The sequence below is a fragment of the Vigna unguiculata genome, chromosome 11, assembly GCF_004118075.2.
Source record: "Vigna unguiculata cultivar IT97K-499-35 chromosome 11, ASM411807v1, whole genome shotgun sequence".
NCBI classification, from domain to species: domain Eukaryota; kingdom Viridiplantae; phylum Streptophyta; class Magnoliopsida; order Fabales; family Fabaceae; genus Vigna; species Vigna unguiculata.
This window is the reverse complement of record NC_040289.1, coordinates 13,342,209-13,366,573: the sequence shown is the minus strand read 5'-3', so window position 1 is coordinate 13,366,573 and position 24,365 is coordinate 13,342,209. Positions and strand designations below refer to the sequence as shown.

At 36.6% G+C, this 24,365-nt stretch overlaps 1 protein-coding gene across 3 annotated transcripts; it reads left to right on the top strand.

Annotated features, from left to right (window-relative positions):
• Positions 1 to 383: 383 nt before the first annotated feature.
• LOC114168987 (myosin-2-like) lies at positions 384 to 24,353 on the top strand. 3 transcript variants are annotated; one of them, XM_028053993.1, is made up of 24 exons: positions 384 to 1,541; positions 2,099 to 2,200; positions 2,301 to 2,444; positions 2,722 to 2,872; positions 2,974 to 3,001; positions 3,135 to 3,309; positions 3,445 to 3,508; positions 3,647 to 3,660; positions 3,748 to 3,832; positions 4,741 to 4,844; positions 4,952 to 5,087; positions 5,364 to 5,482; positions 5,718 to 5,870; positions 5,954 to 6,043; positions 6,865 to 6,942; positions 7,174 to 7,332; positions 7,932 to 8,087; positions 8,275 to 8,480; positions 8,555 to 8,690; positions 8,986 to 9,115; positions 9,425 to 9,535; positions 13,643 to 13,758; positions 22,750 to 22,962; positions 23,401 to 24,353. In XM_028053993.1, exons 1-24 carry the CDS (start codon positions 1,131 to 1,133, stop codon positions 23,854 to 23,856), a joined length of 3,537 nt encoding a protein of 1,178 aa, XP_027909794.1. In that variant the 5' UTR covers positions 384 to 1,130; the 3' UTR covers positions 23,857 to 24,353. The 3 variants fall into 3 exon arrangements, with proteins under 3 accessions (XP_027909794.1, XP_027909793.1, XP_027909795.1); XM_028053992.1 differs by having other exon boundaries at positions 22,747 to 22,962; XM_028053994.1 differs by having other exon boundaries at positions 1,268 to 1,541; positions 2,119 to 2,200; positions 22,747 to 22,962.
• Positions 24,354 to 24,365: the final 12 nt, after the last annotated feature.

Below are 24,365 nucleotides of genomic sequence, written 5' to 3'. Positions count from 1 at the left end.
TACTACTTGTACAACATATATTTAATTAGAGAATAAAAGGCAACATATAAAAGACTTGAATAACACCTTTCTGAAAACTAAAAAATTATGTAATTAAAATATTTAAATTTGGAATTAACAGACTTAAAATTTAGAAAAATAATTAAAAACTAAAAATGATAAAATCAGAACCCTAAAGAAAGCACTTTAGACCTAGTTTTGTAATTAGGACTCCAGCTCATTTCAGTTACCCAGTACAACTGTCAGCTTTATTTACTTCCACTCACTCAAACACACATCACTCCATTTTCCTTTTATAATAATCATAGTTTTATTTTAATTAATTAATCAATAAAAGAACCATTTTTTTATTGGTGGCTGAAATAATACCCTTCTTCCACTATCAGATCCCAACAGTTTTCTGAACGTTTCAGTACTGACTTGACATCTCTCACCCCTCACCTGAAATATTTGAATTTCTGGACACACAACACAACTATCATCACCTACTACCACGACAAAAAAACCACAATTTCGATTTTATCTTATTTTATTTTAATTATCCTACGAACACCACAACATCACACAATCATTTTGTGTTTTTTCTTTTTTTCTTTCAAATTTTCGTTTGACAATCAGAAATCAGGGAGAAAGGAAAAGGAAAATAGTACAACAACGACACCAACAGCAGCAAGTTCCTGCTCTTCGTTATACCGTGTCTGTCTATCTCTCTCTGTCTCCGTCTTAAAGGCTTTGATTCACAACCCAACACACCACAATACCTTCTCAAACTCTTCTTCTTTTTCTCCTTCTTGTCACTGTTCAAACCTTCTGACTCACGTTCCAGTTTTAGAAACCTGTGTTTCATTATTCATGCGACAAGTTTGAAATTGAACCGATTTTTCACCATCCTTTGAAGTTATCATCATTTGCCTACACAACTTTCTTTTTGTGCTCGACATTTTTTTGTTGTTGCACCAATAAGAAAGTGTTTGGAGGTTTGAATCTCAAAAGGGTCTCTTCAATTTCGCGGCTTTCGGCAATGCAGCGGCGAAAGTCGAAGTGGGGGTGGTGAAATTTCAATCGGGTTGCATATTTGGGTTTAAAGTTGATAAATTTCGGTGGTTTTCGTTGGTGGGTTGGGGGAAACTATGGTGTTATCGGCTTCACCATGTTCCTTGGCGAGAAGCTCGCTGGAGGAGATGCTGGATTCACTTCGGAGGAGGGACGAGGAGGAGGAGAAGAAGAAGGACGCGCCACCGGCGTTGCCTCCGAGGCCGACCTCACGTGCAAGGCTTCCCCCTGCACGGCGGTCGCTGCCGAAAGATTTTATGGTCAGCGGCAGCGAGCGCCGTGTCGTGCTGGAGAACGGAGTTGCTACTGATGAGGAGAGTGAAGTGAAGGAGAGGGATTTGGGGCAGAAGAGGAAAAAGTGTGGTTTTGGGAGCAAGAGGCTGAAGAAGGATGTGGAGTCTCCTTATGTGGCACTTTCTTCCAGTGATTCATCTGGGAAGGTTTGGGAATTGGATGGTGATGATAGCATATCTTATTTCAGCAAAAAGGTAACTTGTAATTAAATTGGGAGAATAGTGATTGATTCCTGATTTCAAATATTTGAAGTGTCATGTTGATTAAAGCTAAATGCATGTTTATAAACAGCTGTTGTAGAAAAAGTAATTCATAATTCTTTGAAAGAATTAGAGAAGTTGAACAAAATGAGTGAAAATTTATCTCAATGATGCTGCATTAATGGCTCAACATTATTTATATATAGAATAGAAAGAGCAAATTGTTTAATTTCAAACAACAAAATTTGATAAAAGGAAGTGGTTGTTTCTACAAAATAAGTTAAACCGATGGTTTTGATCTTAGTTCTTGTTTCTTTCTTCTCTTTTGGTTTTTGATTTTGGAAGGATTTTTTTATTGTCTTGTATTGAATCTCGTTTTAAAATTTGCCTTCGAAGATAAGTATTTTGTCTGTGGTTATTGCGTATTTCAGTTATAAAACTGTACTTCTTGTTCTGTCTTTTAATATGATTGGTGTAGACTGATACGTTGTTAATGGTATGTGATGTGCTTTTCTGTTAAATTTGCTTTCGGTTTTTGGTTGTTTTCCCAGAAGCTTCGTGTTTGGTGTAGGCAACCAAGAGGGCAGTGGGAACTAGGAATGGTCCAATCAACTTCAGGAGAGGAAGCATTCGTTTCACTCTCAAATGGAAATGTAGGTTTCTATGGCTTTTGTGTCTTTGGAAATTAATGTGTAATCTTGAATATGGAATGTTATAGGCTGTTTGTGCCATTAACTTTAACTTGTTCTCCAGGTTATGAAAGTGGACAGATCAGAGATTCTACCAGCAAATCCTGATGTTTTGGAGGATGTGGATGATCTAATTAAACTTGGTTATTTGAATGAGCCATCGGTTCTTCACAATCTTAAATTAAGATATTCTCAAGGGATGATTTATGTATGTGTGCCTGCTTCTCTTGCTTTTCTTCTGAGTAATGTGATATCCTCTTACAATATCTTCCTATTAATCCTTCTAATATACAAAGGAAGTTTTAATTATTAAATGAAAAGTAAATGTAAAGTGTCTTGAAAACACAAAATATTTTTCCATCTGTATTAAGTATGAGGACTAATGGGAAGGTGCTACATGTGGGTTCAGAATTATTCTTTTCTTTTATTTCTATGGTAATGTATATGCTCTCATGTGCTGCTGCTTGTGCTTTTTGAGTGTGTAGAGTAAAGCAGGGCCAGTTTTAATTGCACTCAATCCTTTCAAAGATCTTCAGATGTATGGAAATAAATATGTCTCAGCCTGTAGCCAGAGAACTATGAATAGTCCTCATGTTTATGCTACGGTAGATGCAGCTTATAACAAGATGATGAGAGGTTAATGAAATTATTCCTTTCTCTCTCCTTCTTCACAATCTTTGTATTGTACTAGAATGTGACATTTATAAGGGTTTTCTATTTCTTTTTGTATCTTACAGATGAAGTAAATCAGTCTATTATCATAAGGTCAGCTCCTTACTGCATTTAGTAGCTCTGTTTTGTGCATGACAGTCCTGAACTCATCAGCATTGGATAAGTAATAATAAGATATGATCGCTGGTGTACTTGTTAATAATCATTGTTAGAAATTTGTTTGCAGTGGTGAGAGTGGATCTGGGAAGACAGAAACAGCTAAAATTGCAATGCAATACTTAGCTGCTCTTGGTGGTGGTGGTGGTAATTGTGCCATAGAAAATGAATTTCTTCAGATAAATCGTATTTTGGAGGCTTTTGGGAATGCAAAAACAGCTAGGAATAACAACTCTAGCAGATTTGTGAGTATATACTTTTCCCCACAGTATAGTGAAACTTAGTAGTTTTTCTATTGTTTTATTATTGAAGGCTATGCAGCACTTTGGATCATGTTTAAAGTTGAGCCGTTTAATTGATATACACTTTAATTGGTGCAGGGAAAGTTGATTGAAATTTACTTTGGCTGCACGGGTAAAATATGTGGGGCTAAAATTCAGACCTGTAAGCATGCTCAAGTTGTACATGTTACTGCAAAAGTGCTTATTTATGATCTCCATTTCTTTTGCAATTACTGAGTTGTTTTTTTTTCTTTCATGGCTGCGTTTGTCATATGCAAAAACCCTATGCTAACTGGAACAGTATTGTTGGAAAAGGTAATTTGTGGTGCCTTGTATGAGATAAAAGTGAAATAATTAGGTTTGTTTTCTCTGACTTCTGAAATAACCATGCTGTTTGAGCAGTCCAGAGTTGTTCAACTTGCCCGTGATGAGAGATCATATCACATATTTTATCAACTTTGTGCTGGATCTTCATCTGATCTTAAAGGTATATTTTCTATGCAATGTTCAACTTGTTGGTATAATTGTATACTTTTATCTCTCATAATCATTTCTTGCATGACACAATTATTTTGCTGTGTTATTTGCAATGTGTTGAAATGACCACAATCACAGTCTTAACCTTGATAGTCAACTAGCCCACTCTTTTGTACATTATGAAAGAATTGAAGGTTAAATATATTTTTGGTCACTAATAAATTATCAGATTTTGTTTTTGGTCCCTTCTGATTTTTTTTGAACTGTTTCATTCCTAATAAATTTTGTATTTTATTATTGGCCTTTAAAAGCGGCAACTAAAGTACTTTATTTTATTGATTAAAGAGCTATCTAAACCATTTTTGAGACTAAACAAAATAAAAAATGTATTTGGGTTGATTTTTTTTTTTAATTATTAGGGACCAAAATAAAATCTAATAATTTATTTTTGATGAAAAACATATTTAATCTAATAATTACGTGTTTTTTATGCTAAATGAGTTCTCGTTTGTGATATATTTTTGGGGGTTTACCTACCCTTATGGTTACATTTGTGCAGTTTACATGCTTACATCATAGAACAACTCGTATCATATGATTTTATTCTGTGTTGATACGACGAAGATTATTCTATAAAAGAGCAACTGTTGAAAATAAGTCAGAAATCTTTTATGTTTTTATCACTATATCACTATTTGGGGACAACTGAATTGCTCAATTACCACTCTTCTGCTCTTCCCTCTTTAAAATCTATAAGCTAATGTTTATATAGACATTTAATTTTAGTACGCATTAACTGGCATCAATTTCTGCTTTTAAAATTACATTATCTTTGCAGTGTATTTATTTTCTTGATCAAACATAATTGAATTTACAATTATTTTGACTGATGTAAAATCATTATCTTTCTCTTTGCAGAGAAACTGAATCTTAGAGCAGTAAGTGAATATAAGTATCTAGTTCAGAGTGACTGCATGTCAATTGATGGTGTTGATGATGCCAAAAACTTTGATCAGCTGATGGTATATGACTTGACAGTTAGTTTGGTTTTCAATAAAACTCTTTAACTTCGTCAATATTCCCCTAAGATCTCATGTTATTTTCCCCGTGGCATATGCAATATCCCTAGGAAGCACTGGATGCAGTTCAAATCTATAAAGAGGATCAGGAGCTGATCTTTAAGATACTTGCTGCAATACTCTGGTTGGGAAATATATCATTCCAAGTAGACAGAGACAATCAGATTGAGGTTGTTGACGATGAAGGTAAGATTGGTAGAGACTCTTTAACTTTTATGTATGTTCATTTGGTGTCATTGAGCTCTCACTCAAAGCGGACTAGGACTTACCTGGGATTCTTTGTAATGCTATATCAGATACAGTGCACAAATTATGTTTTGGTTTTTATTGTGTTGGTAAGGAATTTGTAGCAGTTCAGTTATACTGATTGAATTATTAACCCTAGAAGGCATATATGTAATGTATTTTACTTACAACTAATGAACAAGTTCAATTTATGTAAATAATCTAATTCTTTTGCAGCTGTAAACAGTGCTGCCCAACTCATGGGTTGCAGTTCCCAGGATTTAATGACAGCATTATGTACCCATAAAATCCAAGCTGATGAAGATACTATTGAAAAAAAATTGACATTGAAGCAGGTGTGTTACCTATTTGAACATTTCATTGTTTCATTTTCTTTATGTCTATTTGGGTAGGTGGGGTAGAGCATACGGGAAGTGTGTGAAAGGCAAGGAGTGAATCTTGGCCATATATGAATGGTTGAGATTGTTTTACTCAAATCTAATCTTAACGCATCCATTTTGGTTGTATGGTCAAGAACCATGATTAGCTCCTCTTTTAACAATTGATTATCTTTTTCACATTTTTGTATAGGCAATTGAAAGAAGAGATGCTATTGCAAAGTTTATCTATGCAAGCTTGTTTAACTGGCTCTTAGACCAAGTTAACAAGTCACTTGAAGCGGGTAAAAAATGTACATGGAAATCCATAAGTATCCTCGATTTTTATGGGTTTCAGACTTTCCAGGTGAGCAGTTTGTATCAATGTGCCTGTTTAGGCTTTAAAGAATGTTGCATATGTTCTAATAGTTTCTTGTATCACTTTTTCAGAAAAATGGCTTTGAGCAGTTTTACATAAATTATGCCAATGAAAGGATTCAACAACACTATAATCGCCATCTGTTTAAACTAGAGCAGGAGGTTGGTGATCTTTCAAGAGTTAATATTGCTGGGTATTTTGACGTTTATTGCCTTTAATTTGAATAAAATAGTGTGATATAATTCCGTGAATTTGTTTCCTACACATTAATGTCTTAAAAATATGATACGGTGAAATTTGTTTCTTTACATTTACATTTTTACCACTTCTGTATTCATTGGAAAGAACAGATTTGGACAAGATTTCCATAAACTATTGCCCAATACTAATGCAAATAAAACATATTTTGAACAGTGTGGTTGGTGTAATAGTTAAACATGTTGGCTCCATCAAAGATTTTAGTTCAATCATGAAGGACACATTTCAAATAGTTATTATTGTTTGGTACTATTGTTGTCTAATCGGAGTTGAAAAACAATCAATTGAGAACAGGTACATTTTTGCTAATGCATAAGTTTATTATCAAGTGCTAAGGGTGTGTTATTGTTATGATCTTGGTTATTTTAAGAAAGTTCTCAAACAATTGACGTTCAGGTCTCCAAAGAAAAAAGGATAATATATTTGTTTTTATTAGATGTACAAAGAGAAACCGAAAAAAATACACGTATGTACCCAAAGGAGCCCTCTCTTTTCACCCTCTCTTTTCACCCTCTCTTTTCACACTGGGCACTTCCAGTTGAAAACAAAAAATAAATTGATTATAACCGCCAATAAAACCCCACCGCCAAACGAAAAATAACTAACTTTTCTTCCTCCTTTTATAGACTTGAATGGTCCTTTTGGGGATTTCATTCTCATGTGTAACAGTTCTTCATTAAGCTTGATAAGCATAACAGCAATATTGCATTTTTAATTTCATCAGGACTATGAATTGGATGGCATTGATTGGACTAAAGTAGATTTTGAGGACAATCAAGGGTGCTTGGATCTATTTGAGAAGGTACTATTTTGGTTTAGTTTCTAAATGCTCAAGTTATTCCACTTTACTTGGAAACTGAGCTGTTGCTATGGTTGTAGTTTGATTTGTTTCCTCTTCCAGACACTGTTTTTCTGTAAATCATATTATAATGTATTTATTTTATAAAGCTGGGTTCAGGTCCCAATGTTGGCTGTGTTCACATAATTCTGGTGATTGGTGTAATCATTATGTTATCTGTTGCAAAATGTGCAGAAACCTCAAGGTCTACTCTCTTTGTTGGATGAGGAGTCAAATTTACCAAACGTTTCTGATTTGACATTTGCGAACAAACTTAAGCATCACTTGCACCCTAATCCTTGCTTCAAAGGGGAAAGAGGCAGAGCTTTCCGCGTTCGTCACTATGCAGGAGAGGTTAGTTTTCTCACTATTTAGGGAGCCACATAAGTTAGTTTGGACAAAATCTTCTTTTTAATTTTACATATATGAGTTAGTACTTCAATTTACTTGTTTAGATTTTGCATTCTTTTCCACAAGATTACATGTATAAGTATAAGGCTATAGTATAACATATGGGCAGCAGAATCACAGTTTTAAGCTCTTGTATATCCAGAGTATAATTTTGTCCAGCATGCTATTTGCATATGGTCTTAGTCCTCGGTCTCTGAATATAGTTCTTTAATTGGTTTCTAAACATGGTGTTTTGCTCTCTTCCAAATTACTACTTTATTTTAGGAGTGTTTGATTCGTTTTCCTCCAATATATAACATGTTTAAATATTTGGTCCGTTATTTCACTTGCTAGAAACAGTTTGGTACACATGTCATTCAGATGCTCAATGTTGAGAATAAAGAAAATAAGGTTTGAGATCAACATGCAATTATTCATCCGACATTTATTTTTAATCTTGAGCTCGTTTTGTTAAGTATCTATGAGTAAATCCTTTCTATTTGTATGTATCATGGAAGTCATTTTCCTTGGATGCACAGTTCTAACGTCTGGGTCTCTATCAGGTTCTGTATGATACAAATGAGTTTTTAGAGAAGAACAGAGACACGATGTCTTCTGACTGCATTCAATTCCTGTTATCATGTAATTGTGAACTGCTGCCGTTGTTCTCCAAAATGTTTAACCAGTCTCAAAAGCAGAGTGTTGCAACAAAGTTCAAGGTACTTTTGTAATATTTCTTGAGCTTAATTAAGATTTCAAAAGAAATGACAAAGACTCGTTAAAGAAGATATAAACATGATAATGTAAGCCTACTCTCCTTAAAAGGAAATTATTGAATAACAGAGTACAGAAAGTATACAGAGAAATAGTTGAGGGCAATAAATCTAACTAGTTTCATTCCTTTAGGTTCAATTGTTCAAGTTGTTGCATCAGTTGGAGAGCACCATGCCTCACTTTATTCGCTGCATAGCACCAAATACTAAGCAGCTTCCTGGCATTTATGATGAAGGTCTTGTCCTACATCAGCTTAGGTGTTGTGGTGTTCCAGAAATTGTTAGACTTTCAAGGGCTGGATATCCTACTCGAATGACCCATCAAGAGTTTTCCAGAAGGTAGTTGAGAAACTTCCTGTGGTTCTTTGATAAACTTGAACGATAGGTTGATTTTTGTTCCTTGATGTAACTAGGTATGTGTTTATGCTTTCTGAGGCCAACGTATCCCATGATCCATTGAGCATCTCAGTTGCTGTTTTGCAAAAATTTAATATCCCTTCTGAAATGTACCATGTTGGCTACACCAAATTGTATCTTCGAGCAGGGCAGGTATGTCTAAGGTCTTAAGTTTTATTTGCACGGCTTGGAAGTCATTTTTCCTACTTTTTGTTTTCTTCCACTGCATCATATTGGTTAAGTTTGTAACTAGCTGTCCATAGTTTTACACTGAAAACATATTTTTTGCTTAATTGCACTTTGAAGAGCCGTATGCCACTTAGTTTTGAACCATGAGTCTTTTTCTTATCAGAATTCCAAATTACATTGATGATTTGGTTTAGTTCATTTTCATTCATACTGTGATTTCTCTGATTTAGTTATCCTTGTGCTCTGGTTGCTTTTGTAGATTGATGCACTGGAGAATATGAGAAAGCAGATTTTGCAGGGAATAGTTGGGATTCAAAAATGTTTCCGTGGTCATCAAGTTCGTGGTTGTTTCTGTGAACTTAAGAATGGAGTGACAACACTACAATCCTGTACTGCCAGTATCTTTATTATTTTTTCATTTGGAGGAAAACTATATATGATTATATGCACACTTTTTTTTTTTTCATTTTATGAACATTTGAGCAGTAAATGATTTTGTAATGATAAAAAAAAAACGTTGGTGCATATTGGCTTGTACTTTCAATATATAATTCTAAAATCTATTGATGCTCATTCAATTAAGAACTTTCGGTGCCTAAACTGATGACTCAAATCATAGAATTGTCAAAGGTGATTAGTGATTATTCATAACCTTGGTTCTAGTTTGTTTCTAAATTGCTAATTTGGTTGCATTGCAGTTATTCGTGGAGAAAATTCAAGAAGGAAATATGGTGTCATGTCGAAGTCTTCAATAACAATTTATTCTAGAAAACTGGAGGAGATCCATGCAATCATACTATTACAATCTGGTTAGTAGTATTGATTCTGTTTACTGCAATGCTTACTGTTGAGAATAAAGAAGATAGGGATTGAGATTAATCTCCCTTGTGTATAAACCACACATAGGGTAATCTATTTATAATAGAGAGAGGTACAAGTAAAAAGAGTAATTGAAAATAAAAAGATTAAATAGAAGATATTGTTTGATATTGTGGTTATCAATATCTAACAATATCTTAATAATATCAAACTATATCTAACACTCCCCCTCAAGCTGGAGCATACAAATCGTATGTGCCAAGCTTGTTACAAATATAATCAATTCTAGGCCCCCGTAAAGACTTCGTAAAAATATCTGCTAACTGATCACTTGAGTTAACAAACTCAGTCTTGATGTCTCCAGACATAACCTTTTCCCGAACGAAATGACAATCAATCTCAATGTGTTTGGTCCTCTCATGAAAGACAGGATTAGAGCTAATATGAAGGGCAGCCTGATTGTCACATACAAGTGTCATTTGAGTAATATCTCCAAATTGTAACTCTTGAAGCAATTGCTTGAGCCAAACAAGTTCACAGGCAGCTGAGGCCATAGCTCTATATTCTGCTTCTGCACTAGATCTTGCTACAACACTCTGTTTCTTACTTTTCCACGAGATCAAGTTACCACCAATGGAGACACAATACCCAGATGTAGATCTTCTATCAGAAGGAGATCCTGCCCAATCAGCATCTGAATAGCAAACAACTCTTGTATGGTTATTAGAACCATATAACAATCCTTTTCCAGGAGATTTTTTAATATACTTCAAGATGCGAATGACTGCATTCCAATGATCTTCACATGGAGAATTAAGAAATTGGCTTACCACACTGACTGCAAAGGAAATGTCAGGACGAGTAACGGTAAGATAATTCAATTTCCCAACCAATCGTCTATACTGCTCAGGATCAAATATAGGCTCCCCCTGATTTGGTAGAAGTTTAGTATTGGGATCCATGGGTGTATCAACAGACTTTGAACTCATCAATCCAGTTTCCTCCAGAATATCCATGGCATACTTTCTTTGAGATATAACAATACCATCATTGGACTGTGCCACCTCAATACCCAAGAAATATCTGAGTTTGCCAAGATCTTTGGTCTGAAAATGGTGACAGATATGTTGTTTCAACTGAGAGATGCCATGGTTGTTACTCCCTGTAAGAACGATGTCATCAACATATACTATCAAGTAAACACATCCAGCACTCGAGTGTTGATAAAAAACAGAATGATCTGTTTCACACCGAGTCATACCAAATTGTTGAACAACATTGCTAAACTTTCCAAACCAGGCCCTAGGAGATTGTTTTAGGCCATATAGCGATTTGCGAAGATGACATACCATCCCAGAAGACTCCCCCTGAGCAACAAACCCAGGAGGTTGCTCCATATAAATTTCCTCTTGCAAATCACCATTGAGGAAAGCATTCTTAACATCCAGTTGATAAAGAGGCCATTGTTTAAGAGCGGCCATGGCGATAAATAAACGAACAGAAGCCATCTTTGCCACGGGGGAAAAAGTATCTCCATAATCCAACCCAAAAATTTGAGTATAACCTTTGGCTACAAGACGAGCTTTGAGGCGATCAATAGTACCATCAGGTCCAACTTTGATAGCAAACACCCACCTGCAACCAACAACAGATTTCCCAGACGGCAACGGGACCAGTTCCCAAGTTCCACTATTATGAAGAGCACTTAATTCATCTGCCATGGCCTGACGCCAACCAGGATAGGCTAAAGCGTCACGGACAGTTTTTGGAATGGTCACAGAAGAAAGAGAGGAAAGACATGTATAAAAAGGTAATGACAAGCGATGATAACTGAAAGCAATATAATGGGGAGAGGGATTACGGGTAGAACGCATACCTTTTCGAAGGGCAATGGGAAGGTCAGACTCAGGTGTCAGAGCCGGAGGAGACAGAGTAGTTGGCACTGGAGTGGAGTCACATGGTGGTGGTTGTGATCGATTACGGCGACTATAAACCTGAAGAGGTGGTGGAGGAGCAGGTGACTGTGGAGTAGGAACCGAGGGTGAAGAAGACACAGTAAGAGGGTCACAAACAATAGGAACGTTAAAGGTATTAGAAGAGTTGTCAGGATTGGATGGAGTCAGAGGTGAAGATTGACTCTTAAAATAAAGGGAGAACTCATTAAAGGTGACATCTGCAGACACAAAATAACGGTTAAGAAAAGGAGAAAAACATTTGTATCCTCTTTGTGATCTTGTAAACCCTAAGAAGACACACTTATGTGATCTAGGAGAAAGCTTGTCAAGACCAGGACTAAAATTATGAACAAAACATGTAGACCCGAAAACTCTTAAAGGTAAGGGATGAAGAGGTTCATGAGGGAATAAAATGGAGTGAGGTATGTTATTCTTTAAAACCGAAGAAGGCATACGATTAATGAGATAACAGGCAGTAAGAATGGCATCACCCCAGAAATGTTCAGGAACCTCGCCATGAATTAAAAGAGTGCGAGTGGTTTCCATAAGATGTCTATTTTTACGTTCAGCTACACCATTTTGTTGAGGGGTATAAGCACAAGAAGTTTGATGCAGAATGCCGTGAGAAGCCATAAATTGTTTGAAAGAATGAGAAAGATATTCACGGCCATTATCACTACGCAAAACTCTAATAGAAACACCAAACTGAGTTTTAATTTCATTAAAAAAAGATTGAAAGATATGAAATAATTCCGAACGATGTTTCATTAGAAATAACCAAGTGCATCTGGAGTAATCATCAATGAAAGTAACAAAGTATTGAAAACCTAAAGTAGACTTAACGCGGCTAGGACCCCAAATGTCAGAGTGAACCAAGGCAAAAGGGGACGAAGCATCACGTGTGACACTACGAGGAAAAGAAGTACGAGTATGCTTGCCTAATTGACACGACTCACAATCCAAACGAGACAACTTGGACAAGGCAGGGACAAGCTGTTGTAACTTGGCAAGGCTTGGATGACCAAACTAAGCATGAATAAGAGAGGGAGACTCCATAACTGCACCAATGTGTGTAGAGGGACGAAGATGATAAAGACCATGAGACTCATATCCTGTGCCAATCACCTGTTTCGAACTCCGATCCTGTAAACAGACAGAATTGTTGGTAAAAGAAACAACACAATCAAGAGAACGAGTTAGGCGACTGATGGACAACAGGTTAAAAGGAGACCCAGGGACATAAAGAACATTATCAATGGTTAAAGAAGGAAAAAGTTTAACAGTGCCAACACCATGAGATGAGACTCTAGAACCATCAGCGAGTGTAACAGAAGGTAAAGGATTAGTAGAGGATAAAGAAGAGAACAAAGATTTGTTACCAGTAATATGATCAGTGGCTCCTGAATCAAAAACCCAAGGACCAGGAGAAGAAGATTGAGTCAGACCAACAAAAGATGTACCTGTGTGAGCAACTGATGCAGTGGAACTAGAAAACTGTTGATCCTTATACCATTTGAGAAATTTGTTGTACATAACAAGTATATCGGATGAAACAGAAGAGAGTTCAGAACGGAAAGAGGTAGCGAAAGACGCCATAGAGGAACTGGAAGACACGCGGCTTCGAATGCTCGAATGCGGCTTCGAATGGCGCGTGAGGGATGATCAAAACTGTATGGTCGCCGGTCGGAACTAACACTCCGGCGACGACAACGGTGGTGGCGACTTCGGCGGCGGCTCCGGCGACGGCTTCGGCGACGGCTCCGGCGACTACTCCGGTGGCGGCGCCGGCAGTGGCGCCGGCGGCTCCGGTGGCAGCAGCGGCGGTGGCGGCAGAGGTGGAGGCAGCGATAGCGGAAAAAAAAAAAACCTTAAGCTCTAGATACCATGTTGAGAATAAAGAAGATAGGGATTGAGATTAATCTCCCTTGTGTATAAACCACACATAGGGTAATCTATTTATAATAGAGAGAGGTACAAGTAAAAAGAGTAACTGAAAATAAAAAGATTAAATAGAAGATATTGTTTGATATTGTGGTTATCAATATCTAACAATATCTTAATAATATCAAACTATATCTAACACTTACCATTATTATTGAAGATGAACCTGATTTGCATATTATCTGTTTTCTTTTCTTGAAGTAATTCGTGGTTGGCTGGTTAGAAGGGATGCTACTCATGTAAATAGGTCAAAGAAATATCCTGAAAATGCTAAACCTAGGAGGAAGTCCTTTATGAAGATAATACCAGAAGTACAGGTAATTTACATTGCACTTAACATTAGTGTTTTTTACCGTGTCTTAAGTTAGATATCTCCATCTATTGGGTTATTTTCCAGTTGTTGTATTACGTTAAAATGAATGTTTTCCAATTCTTATTTATTCTATCAGACTAAAACTTATGACAATTAGAGTTCCAGGTTATGAGGGAAATTGAGCCTACCATATATTAGCTATGTTTGTTTAGCACATAATTCTTAGATGTTGCAAGAGATTTTAATTGGTTGGAAGACTCACTTTTCAAAGAACCAACATGGAATTGATGTACCCTTTTAGAGGCTTAATGCAAAAATATTGGAGGAAATGAAAATATCTAATGATGGTTGCCATTTACATAGAAAAGACCTTGTGGGGGAGGCATTGGAGGATAAGGTGGTTGTTGCTTAAATTGAGGCCATGCCATCAAGGATATGTACGACGAGGTTAAAGCCAAGTGTTGTTTGGACTATCGGAAAGGGGCAGTTGTTTGATACAGTTAACATATTGATTAGTCTTAGATAACCAGAACAGAGAGAGAAGAAGAGAACTGAACAAAACTATTTTATTGAATGTGAAAACTAAACTAAGTCATGTACACCGAGAATATTTGTAAGAGATTGGTTATGTTAGTAACCACAAAACCTTACAACTGTCATAAAGAAAACTAAACAGAATGATAGAGAAAACAACAGTTGTACAAAATACATCTTATTACTCTAATAGCCCCCCTCAAACTTAAGTAGAAGGTTTTTCAACAGAAAAATGCTTCACATTAAGTTTGCTACAAAGAACAACAAAAAGTGTAGAAGATAGGGACTTAGTTAAAACATCAGGCCCACTGATCCAGAGCTGGAACATGAGAAATAGCCAACTGTTGAGACACAATCTTCTCTCTAACCAAAAAAGAAAATCTCCACGTGTTTAGTGCGATTGTGAAAAACAGGATTGTGTGCTATAGCAATTGCACTCTGATTATCACATAATAATTAAGGTGTTTGAAAAGAAACATTGAGTTCTGTAAGTAATCTAACAATCCACGTTAGTTCAGCAGAGGTTTGTGCCAAACTTTTGAACTCAGATTCAGTACTGGATCGTGCAATGATTTGTTGCTTGCAAGACCACCAAGAGATCAAAGTTTGGACCCAGAAAAATGGCTGTCCCTGATATAGACTGTCTGTCATCAGCATTAGAGGCACAATCAGCATCACAGAATGCTGTCAAGGAAACTAGATTGGTCAGCACAGTGGGTTGAAAGTGAAGGCCATGAAACATAGTGCCTTTTAGATATTGCAGAAAGCGTTTGACTACAACCCAATGAGAGTCTAAAGGGTTAGCCATAAATTGACAAACTTTAATTACAACAAAAGCAATTTCTGGTCTAGTAAGAGTAGTATATTGGAGAGCTCCAACAACAAACCTATACAAAGTCAGGTTTGAGAAAATATCAGCACCTTCTTTGGATAGTTTACAATTGGATACCATAGGAGAAGAGATAGGATAAGCTTATGCCATGTTGGTTTATGAAGTAAATCACGAATGTACTTGGTTTGAGTCATGGAATAGAGCTTTCCAACAAATGTTTGACCTCAAGACCAAGCTGTTTCAGAGAAAAGTTTGCATTGAGTTTAGCAGTGATAGTGTGAATTAGACTGAGTGAGGTGCCACTGGCAAGAATGTCATCAACATACACCAGAAGATAGATAACATAAGATCCATAATGATAAATGAACAGAGAAGTGTCACAAGAGCTAGAGACAAAACCCAGTTGCTGGAGAGTAGTTTGCAGTCGTGTAAACCATGGTCTTGGGGCTTGCTTTAGGCCATAAAGGCCATAAAGAGACTTATCCGAAGCTTCAAACCCTGGTGTTGCATGTAAACAGTTTCATTTAAGAGCCCATTGAGAAAAGCATTATTAACATCAAGATGGAAGAATTTCCACCTATGAGAATAATATGTATAGTAACTAGTTTAATGACTGGAGAGAAGGTTTCATGAAAGTCAAACCCATGAACTTGATGGTGACAATTTAGGCAGTAGCAGAAAATACTAATTAACATCTTTACATGAATTAGAAGACTTTGGATACAACTCAGAATAAGGAAATCTTCGCTCATCAAACAGAACATCTTTAGAGATAAAGATGCGCCCATTGGAAGCCAAACACTTGTATCCCTTGTGAAGATGAGAATAACCAAGAAAAAGACACTCTTCAAACCTGAAGTCATGCTTATGATGCTTATATGGTCATAACAAAGGGAAACAAGAATAGCCAAAAGTCTTAAGGAAACAATAATTTGGATTTTTACGAAACAGAACAGAAAAAGGAACAACAAACTGAAGAGATACAGTGGGGTAATCTATTGATAAGATAGATTGTAGTAGTAAAGGCATAATCCCAAAAATGCAAAGGAAGAGAAGCTTGATGTAATCTATGTTTTCGTTTAATGACACCATTTTGATGATGAGTATGAGGACATATGAGTCTATGAACAATGCCATGATGGGCTAAATAACTTGTAAAAGGACGAAACTCACCACCTCATTCAGATTGAACTTATTTAATTTTACAGTTGAGCTGCAATTCAACCACTGTTTTAAAAATCTGAAAAAACTGATAGAGTTTCATTTTTAGCCTTTAGAGGAAAAATCCATGTATATCTAGAGAAAGCATCAACAAAAGCCACATAATACTTATAGCCAACATGAGATGTAATATGAGTAGGACCCCATAAATCAGTAAAAATGAGTTCCAAAGGAGAATAAACAGATTTAGACTCATGAGAAGGCAACCTATGAGATTTACCACCCCAACAAGATTTGTAGAAAATAGAATCAATTTTATTAGGCAATGAAAGATTACAATGTTTGAATACAAGATTCATAATATGGCTGTTAGGATGACCTAATCTAGTGTGCCACAAATGAACACTAGTGCTGTCAGAAACAACTTTATTTACATTATTTAAAGCAGCAAAAATAGAAGATGAAGCAGCAGAAAGCAGAGATGGTGACTGTCGAGTGGTTGAATTAGAGAAAAGATGAACATTATGGAATGAGTAGAGTCCATCGGGTCCGACACCTCCATGAAGAAGAACCTTATTCGTTCCTTGGGATTTGACAAGACACTTATCAGAATGGAACTCAAAGAAAACAAAATTATCATTTGCAAATTGACTAACACTCAACAAATTTTTGGTAACGGAGGGAACATGCAACAAATGATTTAACCTAAACAGAACTCTAGAATAAAAAGGAGAGACAAAAAGAGAAGATCCAGCACCAGAAATACTTAAACCTGCACCATTGCCTGTGAAAATTTGGTCTGGTCCATCAAAATGTTGCATTTGTTTTATGTTTAGAGGTTCACCTGAAACATGAAGACTAGCACCATAATTTGGTATCCATGAAGTATTATCTTTACCTTGAGAATCAGATTGTACAACCATGGCACTAGGGCCAGTAGTGGTAGTGGATGTAGAGTGGCCAGTAGTGGTAGTGGATGTAGAGTTTGGATTTAACTAAGTATTAGAGCCTTTATAGGAACCAATGGAGTAGGGAATGAACTGCTGTGTGGCTGGATCAATGAACATCAAGGATTCATGAGGTTGAGATGAAGAAGCAGACCTGAAGTGATAGAAATTGGCTGTATGACCAAACTTTAGACAAATTTGGCATTGAAAGTTGGCAAACTGCCACCATGACCTTGTGCAAAATTGCTCCCTCCACAAGAAGAGCCACGAAAACCACCTCTCTGATTGGTACCACGAGAGTAGGAGCCTTGAGTGTTGTTGAGAATAAAGAAGATAGGGATTGAGATTAATCTCCCTTGTGTATAAACTACACATAGGGTAATCTATTTATAATAGAGAGAGGTACAAGTAAAAAGAGTAACTGAAAATAAAAAGATTAAATAGAAGATATTGTTTGATATTGTGGTTATCAATATCTAACAATATCTTAATAATATCAAACAATATCTAACACTCCCCCTCAAGCTGGAGCATACAAATCGTATGTGCCAAGTTTGTTACAAATATAATCAATTCTAGGCCCCCGTAAAGACTTAGTAAAAATATCTGCTAACTGCTCACTTGAGTTAACAAATTCAGTCTTGATGTCTCCAGACAAAACCTTTTCTCGAATGAAATGACAATCAATCTCAATGTGTTTGGTCCTCTTATGAAAGACAGGATTAGAGCTAATATGAAGAACTTGATTGTCACACACAAGTGTCGTTTGAGTAACATCTCCAAATTGTAACTCTTGAAGCAATTGCTTGAGCCAAACAAGTTCACAAGCAGCTGAGGCCATAGCTCTATATTCTGCTTCTGCACTGGATCTTGCTACAACACTCTGTTTCTTACTTTTCCACGAGATCAAGTTACCACCAATGGAGACACAATACCCAGATGTAGATCTTCTATCAGAAGGAGATCCTGCCCAATCAACATCTGAATAGCAAACAACTCTTGTATGGTTATTAGAACCATATAACAATCCTTTTCCAGGAGATTTTTTAATATACTTCAAGATGCGAATGACTGCATTCCAATGATCTTCACATGGAGAATTAAGAAATTGGCTTACCATACTGACTGCAAAGGAAATGTCAGGACGAGTAACGGTAAGATAATTCAATTTTCCAACCAATCGTCTATACTGCTCAGGATCAGATATAGGCTCCCCCTGATTTGGTAGAAGTTTAGTATTGGGATCCATAGGTGTATCAATAGACTTTGAACTCATCAATCCAGTTTCCTCCAGAATATCCATGGCATACTTTCTTTGAGATATAACAATACCATCATTGGACTGTGCCACCTCAATACCCAAGAAATATCTGAGTTTGCCAAGATCTTTGGTCTGAAAATGGTGACAGATATGTTGTTTCAACTGAGAGATGCCATGGTTGTTACTCCCTGTAAGAACGATGTCATCAACATATACTATCAAGTAAACACATCCAGCACTCGAGTGTTGATAAAAAACAGAATGATCTATTTCACACCGAGCCATACCAAATTGTTGAACAACATTGCTAAACTTTCCAAACCAGGCCCTAGGAGATTGTTTTAGGCCCTATAGTGATTTGCGAAGACGACATACCATCCCAGAAGACTCCCCCTGAGCAACAAACCCAGGAGGTTGCTCCATATAGATTTCCTCTTGCAAATCACCATTGAGGAAAGCATTCTTAACATCCAGTTGATAAAGAGGCCATTGTTTAAGAGCAGCCATGGCGATAAATAAACGAACAGAAGCCATCTTTGCCACGGGGGAAAAAGTATCTCCATAATCCAACCCAAAAATTTGAGTATAACCTTTGGCTACAAGACGAGCTTTGAGGCGATCAATAGTACCATCAGGTCCAACTTTGATAGCAAACACCCACCTGCAACCAAGAACAGATTTCCCAGACGGCAACGGGACCAGTTCCCAAGTTCCACTATTATGAAGAGCACTTAATTCATCTGCCATGGCCTGACGCCAACCAGGATGGGCTAAAGCGTCACGGACAGTTTTTGGAATGGTCATAGAAGAAAGAGAGGAAAGACATGTATAAAAAGGTAATGACAAACGATGATAACTGAAAGCAATATAATGGGGAGAGGGATTACGGGTAGAACGCATACCTTTTCGAAGGGCAATGGGAAGGTCAGACTCAGGTGTCAGAGCCGGAGGAGACAGAGTAGTTGGCACTGGAGTGGAGTCACATGGTGGTGGTTGTGATCGATTACGGCGACTATAAACCTGAAGAGGTGGTGGAGGAGCAGGTGACTGTGGAGCAGGAACCGAGGGTGAAGAAGACACAGTAAGAGGGTCACAAACAATAGGAACATTAAAGGTATTAGAAGAGTTGTCAGGATTGGATGGAGTCAGAGGTGAAGATTGACTCTTAAAATAAAGGGAGAACTCATTAAAGGTGACATCTGCAGACACAAAATAACGGTTAAGAAAAGGAGAAAAACATTTGTATCCTCTTTGTGATCTTATAAACCCTAAGAAAACACACTTATGTGATCTAGGAGAAAGCTTGTCAAGACCAGGACTAAAATTATGAACAAAACATGTAGACCCGAAAACTCTTAAAGGTAAGGGATGAAGAGGTTCATGAGGGAATAAAATGCAGTGAGGTATGTTATTCTTTAAAACCGAAGAAGGCATACGATTAATGAGATAACAGGCAGTAAGAATGGCATCACCCCAGAAATGTTCAGGAACCTCGCCATGAATTAAAAGAGTGCGAGTGGTTTCCATAAGATGTCTATTTTTATGTTCAGCTACACCATTTTGTTGAGGGGTATAAGCACAAGAAGTTTGATGCAGAATGCCGTGAGAAGCCATAAATTGTTTGAAAGAATGAGAAAGATATTCACGACCATTATCACTACGCAAAACTCTAATAGAAACACCGAACTGAGTTTTAATTTCATTAAAAAAAGATTGAAAGATATGAAATAATTCCGAACGATGTTTCATTAGAAATAACCAAGTGCATCTGGAGTAATCATCAATGAAAGTAACAAAGTATTGAAAACCTAAAGTAGACTTAACGCGGCTAGGACCCCAAATGTCAGAGTGAACCAAGGCAAAAGGGGACGAAGCATCACGTGTGACACTACGAGGAAAAGAAGTACGAGTATGCTTGCCTAATTGACACGACTCACAATCCAAACGAGACAACTTGGACAAGGCAGGGACAAGCTGTTGTAACTTGGCAAGGCTTGGATGACCAAACTGAGCATGAATAAGAGAGGGAGACTCCATAACTGCACCAATGTGTGTAGAGGGACGGAGATGATAAAGACCATGAGACTCATATCCTGTGCCAATCACCTGTTTCGAACTCCGATCCTGTAAACAGACAGAATTGTTGGTAAAAGAAACAACACAATCAAGAGAACGAGTTAGGCGACTGATGGACAACAGGTTAAAAGGAGACCCAGGGACATAAAGAACATTATCAATGGTTAAAGAAGGAAAAAGTTTAACAGTGCCAACACCATGAGATGAGACTCTAGAACCATCAGCCAGTGTAATAGAAGGTAAATGATTAGTAGAGGATAAAGAAGAGAACAAAGATTTGTTACCAGTAATATGATCAGTGGCTCCTGAATCAAAAACTTAAGGACTAGGAGAAGAAGATTGAGTCAGACCAACAAAAGATGTACCTGTGTGAGCAACAGATGCAGTGGAACTAGAAAAAAAAACCTTAAGCTCTGATACCATGTTGAGAATAAAGAAGATAGGGATTGAGATTAATCTCCCTTGTGTATAAACCACACATAGGATAATCTATTTATAATAGAGAGAGGTACAAGTAAAAAGAGTAACTGAAAATAAAAAGATTAAATAGAAGATATTGTTTGATATTGTGGTTATCAATATCTAACAATATCTTAATAATATCAAACAATATCTAACAAGTGTAATTAAGAGAAGGCGTGACTAAGGACTGTGTGTCCTGAACATATTTATTTAACCTAGTTTCATGACCACATAACAATGCTTCAATTTCTGCTATAGAAGGAGTACGTTTCTTGCTTTTAATGATAGATACCACTGGTGCATAGTCTGAAGGGAGACCTTCCAAAATAGGATATTGTAATTAATTACATGCCTGCTGTTAGAAGTTAGAAGATTCTAGAGATCTCTTTGCAATCATTACTTCATGATTAAAGTTCTCTACGTAGAGGTTGATGTACTGTTCAAAAATTCAATTCAATAAAATCTTCTCATTCCAACTAACTTGAATGATATTTTCTTAGATTTTTGGGAAACAATTACATGAAATATGTCTATTATCAATTGGTTGTTTTCAACCTTGAGGATATGGTTGTTTTAAGCAGGGGTAGTAGTATTTGGACAATGGGAAAGGGGAAGTTAGTTGACGCTAGGATACTGATTAATTACTTTGTAAGTTGATGAGTTAAATAAATAAGAGAAAGTAAGGACAGAGAAGGTGTAGGGCAGGGCGAGGGAGGAATGTTCATTTTGTAGATTGAGCATTAGCTTTTTGTGAACGGAGAAAGCCTCTCTGGAAAGGAAAACCTTGGAAGGGCCCCCCTATTTCTCATTCGTTTCATTCTATTCAGTATAAATATTTATTTTCTTTCTTTTTCCAATCCGCAGTTCGTTACTCATGTGACCATGAATGATATCCCTATGTCTATAGGTTTACACCAAGGGTTTCTTATTCCTTTTATTTTGGTTTTGAATGTTCGTATGTTATGATCATATCTAGGAGTTTGTACCTTAATGCATGCTTTTTGCCTTTTTGCACAAGATATGTTTCTAATGGTAGGAGTTGGGAGATGGAATTGATGGTAAACTAAGAGTATGGGGAAAGCTTAGGAATCTGTTGAAAATAAAGAAAATAGGGATTGAGATTAATCTCCCTTGTGTATAAACCACACATAGGGTAATCTATTTATAATAGAAAGAGGTACAAGTAAAAAGAGTAACTGAAAATAAAAAGATTAAATAGAAGATATTGTTTGATATTGTGATTATCAATATCTAACAATATCTTAATAATATCAAACAATATCTAACAGAATCACTTGGTTTCCATTTAAGTAGAAGCATAATGGAGCATATATAGTCACAGTTTAGTTATTTTGGATAAATGAAAGAAAATCAGGGAGATGCTGAAAATATGATTCTGAGTTGTGTGGATCAATTACGTTTATATACTTTGGCACACGAATGGAAATATGTTATAAAATTCTTAATCCTTTAGAAAACTAGAGAAGTAATGATTCAATTGGCTATAACAAATTGCCCGTCACGCAAGATTAAAAACAAAGTGCTCTTGCTTCCAACTTTTATTATTAAACTGCTGGAAATAAAAAATATTGTCTTTATGTTTCGGTAATTGTACTATTTATCAGGGTAAACTTGTAGCTTAATGCTGCCAATTTGCCAAACGCTATATTTGCTGTGTGTTTCAAAATGTAACAACCCTTGCCCTCCTTTTTAATTTAGCAGGATTTGTCCAAAGAGCCAGTTCAGAATCTGCTTTCAGCTTTAGCAGAGCTCCAAAGGCAGGTTGACAAGGCTGATGCAGTTGTAGAGCAAAAGGAAGAAGAATATATTGAGTTGAGGGAACAGCTAAAACAATCTGAGAGAAAGAGGATTGAATATGAGACAAAAATGAAGTCAATGGAGGAGGCTTGGCAAAAGCAGATGGGATCTTTGCAAGTAAGTTTTTATTTCAGACAAGTATTTAAGTTCTGACATATGAATGTTATTTTAATGGATGCAATTGATTGGTTGATCCAAACTTTTGACTAGTACTATATATGCACCTGTAGTCTACATATTCCGTACCCAGCAATTAGATTCTAACATATTCCCTCCTCTCGATAACAGATAAATTATTATCACTCAAATTATTTGTACCAGTTTTCTCAAAGAAGAACTAGTTGGTATTATGAAAGACTAGTTTGATATACCAAGTTGGATTTAGCTTTGAATTAGTCATTGCTGATGATATATAAAACGGTTCCTAAGAAGTTAATGTGTCTGTTTATTTTCAAATCTAAAAAACCTTCATTTTTACATGACAAGTCAGATGCTGCCCAAGGATTTCATATCCAACTTAAACTCTGATAGATTCTGATTGCAATTTCAACGCAGATGAGTCTTGTTGCTGCTAGAAAGAGTCTTGCTCCTGAGAATGCTACTGTTCAACCTGTAAGACATGATTTTGTGTTACCTCGTGGTTATGATTCTGAAGATACGTCCATGGGATCAAGAACTCCAGGAGGGAGCACACCAATGCTTTCTGGCAATCTGTCTGTCACTGATGCAGGGAGACAGGTCAATGGCACTTTGACTACAGTCAGCAATCTGATGAAGGAATTCGAGCAACGAACACATGACTTTGATGATGAAGTAAAAGCTTTGAACGATGTCAAACCGGGGCAGTGTGCAAACAAAAACTCAGTTGAAGAACTTCGGAAACTTAAACATAGATTTGAAGGGTGGAAGAAACAATACAAGATCAGATTACGTGAGACCAAGGCAAGGCTTTATAAATCAGATCCAGAGAAAAGTTGGCGAGCATGGTGGAAATTAGGCTCCAGGGCATAAAGGGTATTCAGTTTTCAGCTTTTAAACAGTCTTTGCTGAGAATAGAAACTCTAAAGATTCATCAACAATGGCAAAATGATTGGTGTTGTGAACTTTGTCCTTTTTGAGGAGTGGCTTCTATATCTTGGTGGAACACTTTTGATGGAAGTGTTACCAATTCACTCGTTGGTGAAGGAAAAGAAATTGTATATCTACCAATTTTGTTACATGGGGGAAGTAATTAGGTTGTGCATAGTTGTAGAAGATGGCATAGTTTGTATTGTCTAGTCTATAGTTGGTTCTGTATATTTCTTTTTCACTTTCTCTTTTGGGGTGAAAAACAGTGATGGATGATTTGATCTAAAACTCAGCTTGAAGATATTAATAGTGAGTTTTGGTATCTTCAGTGTTAAGGGGGAAAAATAGTGTCTGTTTTATTGTGTTTATGACAACGATTCTCTCTCGTGTTTGGTTAAACAGATAAAGGTAAGTTCATAGATATCTATGTTTCTTGCACATGCATAATGGTC